Source organism: Bos javanicus, chromosome 14 (assembly GCF_032452875.1).
Source record: "Bos javanicus breed banteng chromosome 14, ARS-OSU_banteng_1.0, whole genome shotgun sequence".
NCBI classification, from domain to species: Eukaryota; Metazoa; Chordata; class Mammalia; order Artiodactyla; family Bovidae; genus Bos; species Bos javanicus.
Window position 1 is genome coordinate 44,876,628 of NC_083881.1, and position 12,443 is coordinate 44,889,070.

The window sequence follows — 12,443 nt, forward strand, 5'->3', positions numbered from 1 at the left end:
CAGCCTCTGCCTAGACTCTTTCCTCTGTCAACTCCAAGAAGTCCAGAGGATGTTTTCCTATGCCTTCCATTGTCTTCTGCATTGTTCCAATATGCCCAAAGCAAGCACTCCTCTCACTTCTCTGGAGCGCCAAGACCCCTTATAGACCAATGCAGGCAAATAAGCAATGACATGCCAGGAGTTCAAATGGTCAAACTCCATGTTCTCACCTGGACAAAGTTGTAGCGCCCCACCACATGTTTTAAGATGAAGAAAAGCTTGTGTGTTCCTTAGTTTGATGTAGTGTTATATTTGATTCATGCTATATACTGTGAACCTGTTTCTACCTAGATTCCCTTTGTTACGACTGTGGGGTAAATAATTAGGAAATATGGATTCCAGTTTCCAATTCTTCCTGAAACCATTGGGGTGATATTGACATGTACAGTTTGCCAGTCTTGATCTGTTTGCTGATCTGACCTACAAGATAAAGTGATGAGTCCACATTTGATGCAAATAAAACAATGTATTTTCCTTTGTATTGGTTTTCAGTGATAACTTAGATGATCAGCTATCGCACTCCTTCCAAACCTATTTATTTCCCTCTCACATACAGCTGAGATATAACCTGTGAGTTATTCTCTGTCCCGATTAGTTTATTTAAAATTTGAATTATTTTCCCAATATTTTGCAGTTCATGTTCATGTTGAAATTAAAAGATGGACACAATATGCCCACAAGAGAAAAGTTAACATGAATCCGCCTCCCCGAATATATTATAGCAATTCTGACTTAAACAGGATGTATCGTTCCAGTTTCTCATAGAAGCCAATGCCAAGGTACTCTATCAGTTTAGTTCAGTCGCTCAGGCATGTCCGACTCTTTGCGACTCCATGGACTGCAGCATGCCAGACTTCCCTGTCCATCACTAACTCCCAGAGCTTGCTCAAACTCATGTCCATCAAGTCGGTGATGCCATCCAACCTTCTCATCCTCTGTCATCCCCTTCTCCTCCAGCCTTCAATCTTTCCCAGTATCAGGGTCTTTTCCAAGGAGTCAGTTCTTCATATCAGGTGGCCAAAGTATTGGAGTTTTAGCTTTAGCATCAGGCCTTCCAGTGAATATTCAGGACTGATTTCCTTTAGGATGGACTGGTTTGATTTCCTTGCAGTCCAAGGGATTCTCGAGAGTCTTCTCCAACACCACAGTTCAAAAGCATCAATTCTTTGGTGCTCACCTTTCTTTAAACAAAACCTTTTTTTCTTTCAAACAAAACCTGTGCTCACCAGGACCCAGGAGGAAGGAGCAGTGATCCAACAAGAGGCTGACCCAGACTTGCCTGTGAGTATCCAAGAGTCCCCACCAGAGATGTGGGTTGTCAGTGGCTTGCTGCAGGATCGTGGGCACTGAATGCAACAGTGTGTGCATGAGACCTTTTGAAGGAGGTCACCATTATCTTCACTACCTCCACCATAATTTTGTCTCAGGCCAATCAACAGGGAGGGAACACAGCCCCACCCATTGACAGAAAATTGGATTAAAGATTTCCTGAGCATGGCCCAGCCCATTAGGACTAAACCCAGTTTCCCTCACAGTCAGTCTCTCCCATCAGGAAGCTTCCATAAGCTTCTTATCCTTATCCATCAGAGAGCAGGACAGAATGAAAACCACAATTACAGAAAACTAATCAAACTGAACTCCAGTACTTTGGCCACCTCATGCGTAGAGTTGACTCATTGGAAAAGACTCTGATGCTGGGAGGGATTGGGGGCAGGAGGAGAAGGGGACGACAGAGGATGAGATGGCTGGATGGCATCACTGACTCGATGGACGTGAGTCTGAGTGAACTCCGGGAGTTGGTGATGGACAGGGAGGCCTGGCATGCTGCGATTAATGGGGTCGCAAAGAGTCAGACATGACTGAGCGACTGATCTGAACTGAATCAAGCTGATCACATGGACCACAGCCCTGTCTAACTCAAAGAAACTATGAGCCATGCCGGGTAGGGTCACCCAAGATGGATGGGTCATGACAAAACATGGTCCACTGGAGAAGGGAATGGCAAACCACTTGAGTATTCTTGCTTTGCGAACCCCATGAACAGTATGAAAAGTACTCTATTGTACAGGCTTATTCAGCATGGCATCCAAAGCTGTTGGCATTTTTGCAAAGGTTCTCTCGTATTAGTTGTCATAATATTTTTATTTAAACAGCCTTGGCAGTTTGGATCACAGTTTGAGAGTGCCTAAGAGTTTGAGACTGGGTTTGTTTGTACTCTCTCATATGTTCGTGTGCAGGTAACATTGTTCACAACACTTTCCTTGAAGACAAACAAAGGACAAGATATTTCAGTACTGCTGGTGAAACTGACATTTAGAAAAAGGCAAACTAATTGCTATGCATACATACATTCCTTAAAAATTCGGAAAAGAAATCTATAGACAACTATAAATCAAAACTATTTACGAAGTGATTTTGCCATGTATACATATATAAGATTTGGCACCAATAAAACAGAATATTTCACTTGTGATAAAGTAATATTCTACTTAAAATAAGAGTATATATGTACATACACATATAAACCACAATTACATATGATATATATGACACAATGTGTAAATATATGCATATATGCATATACAGATATATATACAGAAAAAGTTTATTTATATGAACTTGAAATCTTTATTAAAACATTTTCAAATGCCTACATTGAAGCATTTTTATAGATACTCTATATTTTTCAAATAATAATATACATCAATACAGTATTTCATGATTTTCAGAGCACTGATATACACATGATGGTATTTAATTCTATCCAAAATTTTTTTTCCTACATTTTTAAGGCAAGAAAACTGAATCTTGGAGAGGATGAATGGCTTTTCCAAAGTCACATAAGAACTGAACATAGAGATGGAAATCCATGTCTTCAGATTCTGAATCTAATATTTTTTCTAATGAACTATTTAAACCTATCTGTTTAGTGATTAAGGTCTTTATAGAAAGCAATAAAATCAATCATCCTTAGTCTTCCACTTCCTATTTTATAAGGGGATGTACTCCATTGTTGAAAAAAAATATCCTTACATTAAGAAATGAGGATAGATTTTTTATATTTCCTTTGAAAGAACTATTTTATACTGTGCCCAGAACTACCATTTTATTCATTTTAGTGGAGGTAGGGTTTGAGAAGAGGAGAATCATGAACATGTTTCCCTCCATTCTGTACAAACGAAAAAGATGATTGGGGAAGCCATCCTGAGAGGCACAGGATAGACTAAAAAAATGTAGATGTTGGAATTAAGCCAACCTGGATTTTAACCCCAGCACCACCACATTTTCACAGCCAAATATCCTCAGGTAAGTCAGTGTCTGATTCTCAGTTTCCCCACCCATTAAATGGATTAAGTAATCTTATTTCACAGGAGTATTGTGAAGATTGGTTAAATAGTACATGAAAACATGGGGACATGGTAGCCATTAAGTGTTAGTTTTTACTTGTGTCAATTGATCTAGACATCAGCCAGACAGTACTTAAGCTTTGCCTCTCTCGTTTAAATTTCCTTTTCATGCTTTCACTTGGTGTTGATCTGGAAAACTGAGAAATTCACCCTGGTGTGGAGCAAAGGGTCAGCAACAATTCTCAATCCCTACTGAAATCTTTCTTGCACAAATACGTGCTTGTTTTGGCTTCCACACCAATCCAAATATGAGGCAAGACAATTTTATAAATTCTCTCTAGGTTTTTAGTTTCTCAATCCTTGCACATTTTCTAATCTTCATGATCATATATTTATCTGCCAATATCCCCCACTCCCATTCTTATAAAGCAAGAGGAAAAAGAAAAACTACATTCACTCCTATTGTTTTAGAACAAGCTGCGTGATTTTATATACAGTTATTGCGTGCATGCTCAATCGCTTCACTCATGTCCAACTCTTTGAGACTCTATGGACTGTAGTCCATCAGGCTCCTCTCTCCTTGGGATTCTCCAGGCAAGAATACTGGAGTGGGTTTCCATGCCCTCATCCAGGCAATTTTCTCGACCCAGGAATCAAACCTGCATATCCTGCATCTCCTGCATTACAGGTGGATTCTTTACCCACTGAGCCACCTGGGAAGCCCATATTTTGGTGTTGCTGCTGCTAAGTCGCTTCAGTCGTGTCCGACTCTGTGCGACCCCATAGATGGCAGCCCTCCAGGCTCCGCTGTCCCTGGGATTCTCCAGGCAAGAATACTGGAGTGGATTGCCATTTCCTTCTCCAATGCATGAAAGAGAAAAGTGAAAGTGAAGTCGCTCAGTTGTGTCTGACTCTTCGCGACCCCATGGACTGCAGCCTACCAGGCTCCTCCGTCCATGGATTTTCCAGGCAAGAGTACTGGAGTGGGGTGCCATTGCCTTCTCCAATATATAGGTGTTAGATAGAAAAAATGATAAACAGTTCACTCACCACGACCATTTTCTCATCCACCAGCTTCCTCCTTATGGTGATCTCTTTGCCATCCCAGTCCTGAACCTGAACCAAGGAGTCATCATCTAAGATTACCGTACTCTGAAACACAGACAAGACCAAATTCAGCTCAGACTGTGACATATGAACTCTAAAATTTTATCAGGAGACAAATTCTTTTCAGCTGTTGTGATATTCTCAGGTAGTTTTTGAATGGTGTTTACAATTCCATTTATTCTGAGACTTCATCAACAGTAAATTTGTTGGCTGATTCTTCTGGGGGAAAAGGTTTTAAAAGAGTAAAAACTAAATATTACCTTCAGGAGTAAGTAAAGTTTTTACAAAATGTATTTATTGTACAGGCCAAGTATTATCTTTTTGTGTAAAGAATCACAAGTGAGTTTCAAGTTTAAAAACATATGTGAAGCTAATTCAAACTCCCAATGTAAGATCCCATTTCCTCTTCTTACTCCAACAATATAAAAATAATTATAGTGTTGTGGGAATATAAAATGGTGTGGCACGTATTACAGTGAAAAAATGATGGGATTTGTAGAGCTTCCAGTTGATGAACATATTTTTTTTTAAAATAAGTTTATCTATTTACTTCTTTATCTTTGGCTGTGCTGGGTCTTCACTGCTTTGCTCAGGCTTTTCTCTAGTTGCTACAAGCAGGGATTACTTTCTAGTTGTGAGGTGAGGGCTTCTCACTGTGCTGGCTTCTCTTGTTGTGGAACACAAGCTCTAGAGTGTGTGGGCTCAGTAGCTGTGGTTGCTGGGCTCTAGGGCACAGGTGCAATAATTGTGGAGCACAGACTTAGCTGCTCCTCAGCATGTGGGATCTTCCTGGACCAGGGATTGAACTCATGTTCCCTACAATAGCAGGTGGATTCTTTACCACTGATCCACTGATCCACCAGGGAAGCCCTGATGAACATATTAGTGTGCTGGGAAGGTTGTGTACCTGGAGGGGTATGGAAACTTCAAACCATTTCCCACATACCTTGTCTTATGCATTTCTTCCCTTTTGTTGTTCCTGAGTTGTATGCTTTATAATAAAATGGCAATAGAGAGTAAAGCAATAATAATAATAGTAAAATAAATAATAAATAGAAATGATAGTAATTGTAACAACAACAGTAGCTAGCACTTTGGTAGCACTATTTATTGTGTGTGAGGCATTCTTCAAGAGTATTAACATATTCATGTAATTCTCACATCAACCTTACGACGTAAGTACTATAATTATTGGGCTTCCCAAGTGGCTCAGTGATAAAGAATCCACCTGCCAATGCAGGAGGCACAGGAGGTGCGGGTTCTATTCCTGAGTTGGGAAGATACCCCAGAGGAGGAAATGAGAACCCACTCCAGTGTTCTTGCCGAGATAATCCCATGGACAGAGGAACCTGGAGGGCTATAGTCCACTGGGTCACAAAGAGTTGGGCATGACTGAGTACACACACACTCTATAATTATCCCCTTTTGCAAATGAAATGGCTGAGTCACCATGAGTCTGTGACTTGCTCATAGTCACACGGTTGATTGAATGATTGGTGGCAGAGGTGGGATTTACACCCACACAATCCTGAGCCAGAGTTTGCAGCCTGCTCCTCAAAGTTTAGAGATAAGCCTGTTAAACTCTATTGCAGTTCAGTTCAGTTGCTCAGTTGTGTCCAACTCTTTGCGACCCCATGGATAGCTTGCAGCATGCCAGCCTTCCCTGTCCATCACCAACTTCCAGAGCTTGCTCAAACTCATGTCCATTGAGTTGGTGATGCCATCCAACCATCTCATCCTCTGTCATCCCCTTCTCCTCCTGCCTTCAATCTTTCCCAGCATCAGGGTCTTTTCCAATGAGTCAGTTCTTCGTATCAGGTGGCCAAAGTATTGGTGCTTTGGCTTCAATATCAGTCCTTCCAGTGAATATTCAGGACTGATTTCCTTTAGCATTGACTGATTTGATCTCCTTGCTGTCCAAGACACTCTCAAGAGTCTTTTCCAAGACCACAGTTCAAAAGCATCCATTCTTTGACACCCAGCTTTCTTTATGGTCTGACTATCACAGCCATACATGGCTACTGGAAAAGCTTACACCTCAGAGTTTATGCATCCACTGAGCTGGGTTTTCTACCAGAATTATTTACAGTCTGTCCTGTGATAGAGATAATGATAGTTACCAAATTTCCTTTCTGCACTTCTATACTTTCCAGTCTTCTTGTTTTGGTAGTTTTTTTTTTTTAATTTAGTATAGACATCTTTATTAAACATTTTTGGTCAAAATTCTTCCATTTGATATTATACAGGAATGTGAAGTCTCATATTATTTAACAGAAATCTGATAATGTGGTATTCAGTTCCTTTTATTAGGACTTCACTATCCATATTGTTTAACAATCTATTGAGTGCTTTCATTCAAATGATACATATTTATTGAGCAAATATTAATATTATGTAATATCACTAGGTTCTGTGAAACAGAACAGACAAGACGTCCTTTCTTGGAAGAGCTTATATTCTAGTGTGGAGGAACAGTCAATAAACAAAAAATATAAATAAAATGTGTAATATAGGTAAATTGTATATTGAAGTTGGAGCCCATGAGTGAAAGTGTGTTTCAACTCCAGGTGTAGACAATAAAAAGCCTAGTGTCTCTTTCCCTATTTTGTTGACTTAGATCACAAACTTCAGATGGTCCAGCTACAGGTTAGTTGAATCTCCTTTAGCCTGGTCCCTGGAGAAATTAAGAGGGACAGATACTCTACGCCCCCATCTCCAGCCTCCTCCTCCACAAAGAAACTTCTCCAACTCCACCATAACACTGAATATGTACTATGAGTTAGAACTCCGATTGTGTAAGCACTGAGAGCTTGTGGATAATTTGTTACTGTGACATAACCTCACCCATACCTGCTAATGGGCTTCCCATGTGGCACAGTGGTAAAGAATCTGCCTGCTAATGCAAAAGACACAAGAGACTTGGATTTGATGGATTTGATCTATGGGTCGGGAAGATCCCCTGAAGAAGGAAATGGCAACCCAATCCAGTATTCTTGCCTGGAGAATCCCATGAACAGAGGAGCCTGGTGGGCTACAGTCCACGGAGTTGCAAAGAGTCAGATTTGACTGAGCATGCACACACATACACACGCATGCATGCCAACTAACACAAGTTTTTTATTCATTGTAAATCCATGTATGGAAAACTGCTACAAAATGGAAAGGCAGAGTTTTGTTTCTGAGGTCTAAAAATGATTCTGAAAGTGTTTTCTGTTCAATATTTGCGTAAGAATTGTTAAAAACACCATTTTCACTTCTGGTCCCAGATACCACAGCCTCTGGTGACGGAATCTGGAAGTAGGCATTTTTTACTAACATGCCGTGAGATTTGTATGTATATTAAAATTTGAGTTCCTCAGACCAAGGCTTAAGCCAAAAGTTTATCTAACACACTTTAGATATGTTCACCATAATTGCTTACTTACCTGGGAAGATTTCAAAATTAACATTCGTAATTAAATTTATCTGAAAATGTTGAAGGCCTCACCTTGGTTTTATGGCCACCTGGTGTGGTTTCCTCAAATTCTTCTCCCAGTTTAAAGGAGATGTCATTATTTTTAAAGATGCTTTTGGTTTTTATAGTGATCAGATCTTCCTTTGTCATGATGGTCACAGTGGGCTTTGCCAGACAGCCTAGTTTCCTGCTGGCTCTTCCTATTCCTGGAAAACAGATAAAAGGACACAGTGATTAAATCTGTTGTTGTCTCCCAAGACTCTCGTTAGCTGTATATGCTAATTAGGAGGTTTTAGAGCTAAACAGATTTGACTCTGCTTGAATTCAAACTTCTAAGCTAGTAGCACCACCATTATATGTTAAAATAGGGTATTTTTTACAGAAAAAAAAAATCTATCTCCAGTTTTGATCTAACAGCTGTCATGTTTTCTGGTCCAGTAGCTATTAATCCTATTGTTTCATGGACCCTTCTGAAAATTTTCTTAAAGATATCAACCTTCTTCTTATTTTAAAAATGCACTCATTTACATAGAGACTAAACCCTTTGGCATGAATTCTTCCAGATCTTTATTCATTCTCTTACATTCTTTTATGTTCACATGTATAGGGTTTGTTTTTATCTATTATGTATTTTTACTGTTGTGAAATATACATAACATAAAATTTATCATTTTAACCATTTTAAATGGCAGTACATGTAAGTGCAATTTAAGTACAATTAAGTGTCAGTAAGTACATAAACAATGTTATGCAACCATCACCACTATATATAGAATTTTTAAAAATACAAATGTTTTGTTATAACGATTGTTATTCAACTTGATTTTCCCCTATATCTGTATGTTTTGGAGAGTTTCCATGTCAGTACATATAAGCACAGATTTTGTCATAGCTACATAATATTTCATAGTATGTACATTCTGATATTTAGTTATTTATGCCCTATTGATGCCTAATTTAAGGATCTTGAAATAGGGAGAGTATCCTGGGTTGTCCAGGTGGACCCCAAATATAGTCACAAATGTCCACATGAAATGTCGAAGAAATTTTCCTTATAAGAAGAGGAAGAGGGATATTAGACTCTAGGAGAAAATGTGACTTAGGAGCAAAGAGTGATGTGCCATGGCCACATGCTAAGGAATGCCAGCAGTCATCAGAAGCTGGAACACAAGATCGATCCTCAAAAGGCACAGAGCAAATGTTTGCAAAATGAGCATTTTTCAAGATAATAATGAACGGATTTGTGGACACAGGTCGGGAAGGAGAGGGTGGGACAAACTGAGAGAGTAGCATTGATGTATATACAATCTCTCAGTCGTATCTGACTCTTTGCGACTCGATGGACTGTAGCCCGCTAGGCTCCTCTGTCCATGGGATTTTCCAGGCAAAAATGGAGTGGATTGTCATGCCTTCTCCAGGGGATCTTTCTGACTCGAGGGTTGAACGTGTCTCTTGCATCTCCTGCATTGGCAGTCAGGTTCTCTACCAGTAGCACCACCTGGGAAGCCCAATATATACACTACCACGTGTAAAATAGATAGGTGGTGGGAAACTGCCGTATAGCAAAGGAAGTTTACCTCAGCGCTCTGCGATGACCTAGAGGCGTGAGTTAGGGGAGGTGGGAGGGAGGCCCAAGATGGAGGGCATATATGGGTACATATAGCTGATTCACATTGTTGTACAGCAAAAACTAACACAAAGTTTATACTCCAATTAAAAGTAATACTCCAATTTTATATTGGAGTATATATACACCAATTAAAAATTAATTAATTTTTAAATGTGATTTTTTTGTTTTAAATCATTTATTGAAATCATTTACTATTTAGTATATGGCACATGTGCAAATCAAGGGTAAATTACGTGAGAGCAGGGATTATGTCAACTTCAACTAGTTTTGCACAGAACTGTATCTAGGTGCTAAATCAATATTTATTGTTTCTATGTGAAAAACTGAAGGAAGAGGTTCACACAGAGCAAGTTCTGTGCTGTCAAAGCTCCCACTTTTACTGGCTGTGATATGCAAGTAAATATGGCTCACCCAGTTCTTTCATATATTCTTCAAAATTTTCACAAGAAATGGATTTCCATGTTCCCTGGAACAGATCAACCATTCTGCCTAAGTTGACTTTAAGGAAAAATTGCATCATATAAATAAGTATGTTCCTTGAAATATGTTGGAACCTGTTTTCAATACAATTCTGGTTGATAGTGCAGAAGAGTCAGGGAAAAAAAAAATAATAAGGTACTCTAATCTTTGTCATTGTCCCATCAAACCACCCAAAGCAGGAAAGCTCTCTCAAATGTAAGGAAGTCAAGATGAAAATGGAACATGGTACAGATTTTAGCAGGACTAGATGTAATTTTTCCAACTCTAATTTAGGGTCAAAACTAATGTTACAAATTCTTTTCTGTTTCCTTCCATAAGAACGCTACACACAGCAATGAGTGAAGCAAGTGCAAACTGAGACAGCTGTGTCTTATGTCTAAATTCCAGGTCTCTCTCTTTGTTTCTCTAGTCAAGGATGATCTAGAAAAAAAGCCAATGTCTTAGCTGTATAGAGAGCTTGTAATATTTTCATTTTTGATCAGTTCAGTTCAATTCAGTAGTTCAGTCATGCCCGACTCTTTGCGACCCCATGGACTACAGCTTGCCAGGCCTCCCTGTCCATCACCAACTCCCAGAGTTTACCCAGACTCGTGTCCATTGAGTCAGTGATGCCATCCAACCATCTCATCCTCTGTCGTCCCCTTCTCCTCCTGCCTTCAATCTTTCCCAGCATCAGGGACTTTTCAGATGAGTCAGCTCTTTGCATCAGGTGGCCAAAGTACTGGAGTTTCAGCATCAGCATCAGTCCTTCCAATGAACACTCAGGACTGGTCTCCTTTAGGATGGACTGGTTGGATCTCCTTGCAGTCCAAGGGACTCTCAAGAGTCTTCTCCAGCACCACAGTTCAAAAGCATCAGTTCTTCAGCGCTCAGCTTTCTTCATAGTCCAACTGTCACATCCATACATGACCACTGGAAAAACCATAGCCTTGACTAGATGGACCTTTGCTGGCAAAGTAATGTCTCTGCTTTTTAATATGCTGTCTAGGTTGGTCATAACTTTCCTTCCAAGGAGTAAGTGTATTTTAATTTCATGGCTGCAATCACCATCTACAGTGATTTAGGAGCCCCCAAAAATAAAGTCAGCCACTGTTTCCACTGTTTCCCCATCTATTGATACTTTGAACTAAAAACCAGAGAGACTCCATAGATGGCATTTGAACCAAAATGTTAAGTTTAGTCAGTGCTAGAACAACCATTTTAAGTCATGTACATATTGAGCAAGAGAATGGAGCATAAAGAAAAGGAAGGAAATACAGCAACTATGATGAAATCTTTCCAGTGAATATTCCAGTTGATTTAGGGTTGACTTGTTTGATCTTGTTTTTTTGCAAGGGACTCTCAAGAGTCTTCTCCAGCCCCACAATTTGAAAGCATCAGTTCTTCAGCATTCAGTCTTCTTTACAATCCAACTCTCACATCTGTGACTACTAGAATAACCATAGCTTTGACTACATGGATCTTTGTCAACAAAGTAATGCCTCTGCTTTTTAATACACTATTTAGGTTTGTCATAGCTTTTCATCCAAGGAGCAAGCATCTTTTAATTTCATGCCTGCAGTCACTGTCCTACTACCCTGAGTGTAATTAAACCACTGCTCATTCAACCCACATCCATACACTGAGCTGACCTCTCCACAACTCATGTCCAGGCTTCTTCTACTCCTTCGGCTGATCACTAGGACCCACCCATAGTCCTAGGAATGATCTGAGGGGGTGGGTACTCAAGCAGTGGGGACATGGTCTGGGCTACCTGCTCACAGTTACCTCACATCTCCTGGTCTTACCCAGCCTTGATCCCAGATGCACAACTTTGATTTTACTTGGGCCTGCTGCTGGGGCTGCCTGAGTTTATGACTCTGTGGGTCTGACAGAATCCAGCTCATAATGGACAGTTCCAGACACATGGTTACTTGGCATCCTCTAATCAAGAATTCCGTCTATGCTCAGTCCCTGTAACACAACAAGAACTCTTTGCAAAAAGCATGTAAGTTCCCATTGCAGATGGCGTGGCCTTGTTCCCCAGTGTCGGAGGTCTGTGTTGTGTAGCTCCTACCCTGCTTTACCTATGTGTTACGCTGGGTCTTTTCCCAACACTAACACCTCCAACAGCATAGAGTTTACCAGATCATCTGACCCAAGTAGCAGAGCTACTTGTATTGCAGCCCTGACTTCCTGCTTCAGGCCTCACTCAGGGCAGAGATATTCACTTGTCACCCAGTATATGGGCTGGAACATGTTTATGGATGTGGAGTCTGTTTCCTTCTTTCAAGTAGAAAGGTAAGATGTAGCAAATTGTCTTAGAGATGTCTTCACCTTCCCTTGACCCACCTGGATCACTAAACACTTTATAACCCTAGAAGTTTCCTAGTTGCACCCACTTTAA

General features: G+C 40.1%; 1 protein-coding gene across 4 annotated transcripts; it reads right to left on the reverse strand.

Moving 5' to 3' along the window:
* Nucleotides 1-2,162: 2,162 nt before the first annotated feature.
* Nucleotides 2,163-11,921, reverse strand: FABP12 (fatty acid binding protein 12). 4 transcript variants are annotated; one of them, XM_061439079.1, is made up of 5 exons: nucleotides 11,845-11,921; nucleotides 9,989-10,075; nucleotides 7,981-8,153; nucleotides 4,437-4,538; nucleotides 2,163-2,299 (listed from the first exon to the last, which is right to left on the reverse strand). In XM_061439079.1, exons 2-5 carry the CDS (start codon nucleotides 10,059-10,061, stop codon nucleotides 2,225-2,227), a joined length of 423 nt encoding a protein of 140 aa, XP_061295063.1. In that variant the 5' UTR covers nucleotides 10,062-10,075; nucleotides 11,845-11,921; the 3' UTR covers nucleotides 2,163-2,224. The 4 variants fall into 4 exon arrangements, with proteins under 4 accessions (XP_061295063.1, XP_061295064.1, XP_061295062.1 ...); XM_061439080.1 differs by having other exon boundaries at nucleotides 9,989-10,043; nucleotides 11,825-11,913; XM_061439078.1 differs by having other exon boundaries at nucleotides 11,825-11,909.
* Between the last annotated feature and the right edge of the window lie 522 nt (nucleotides 11,922-12,443).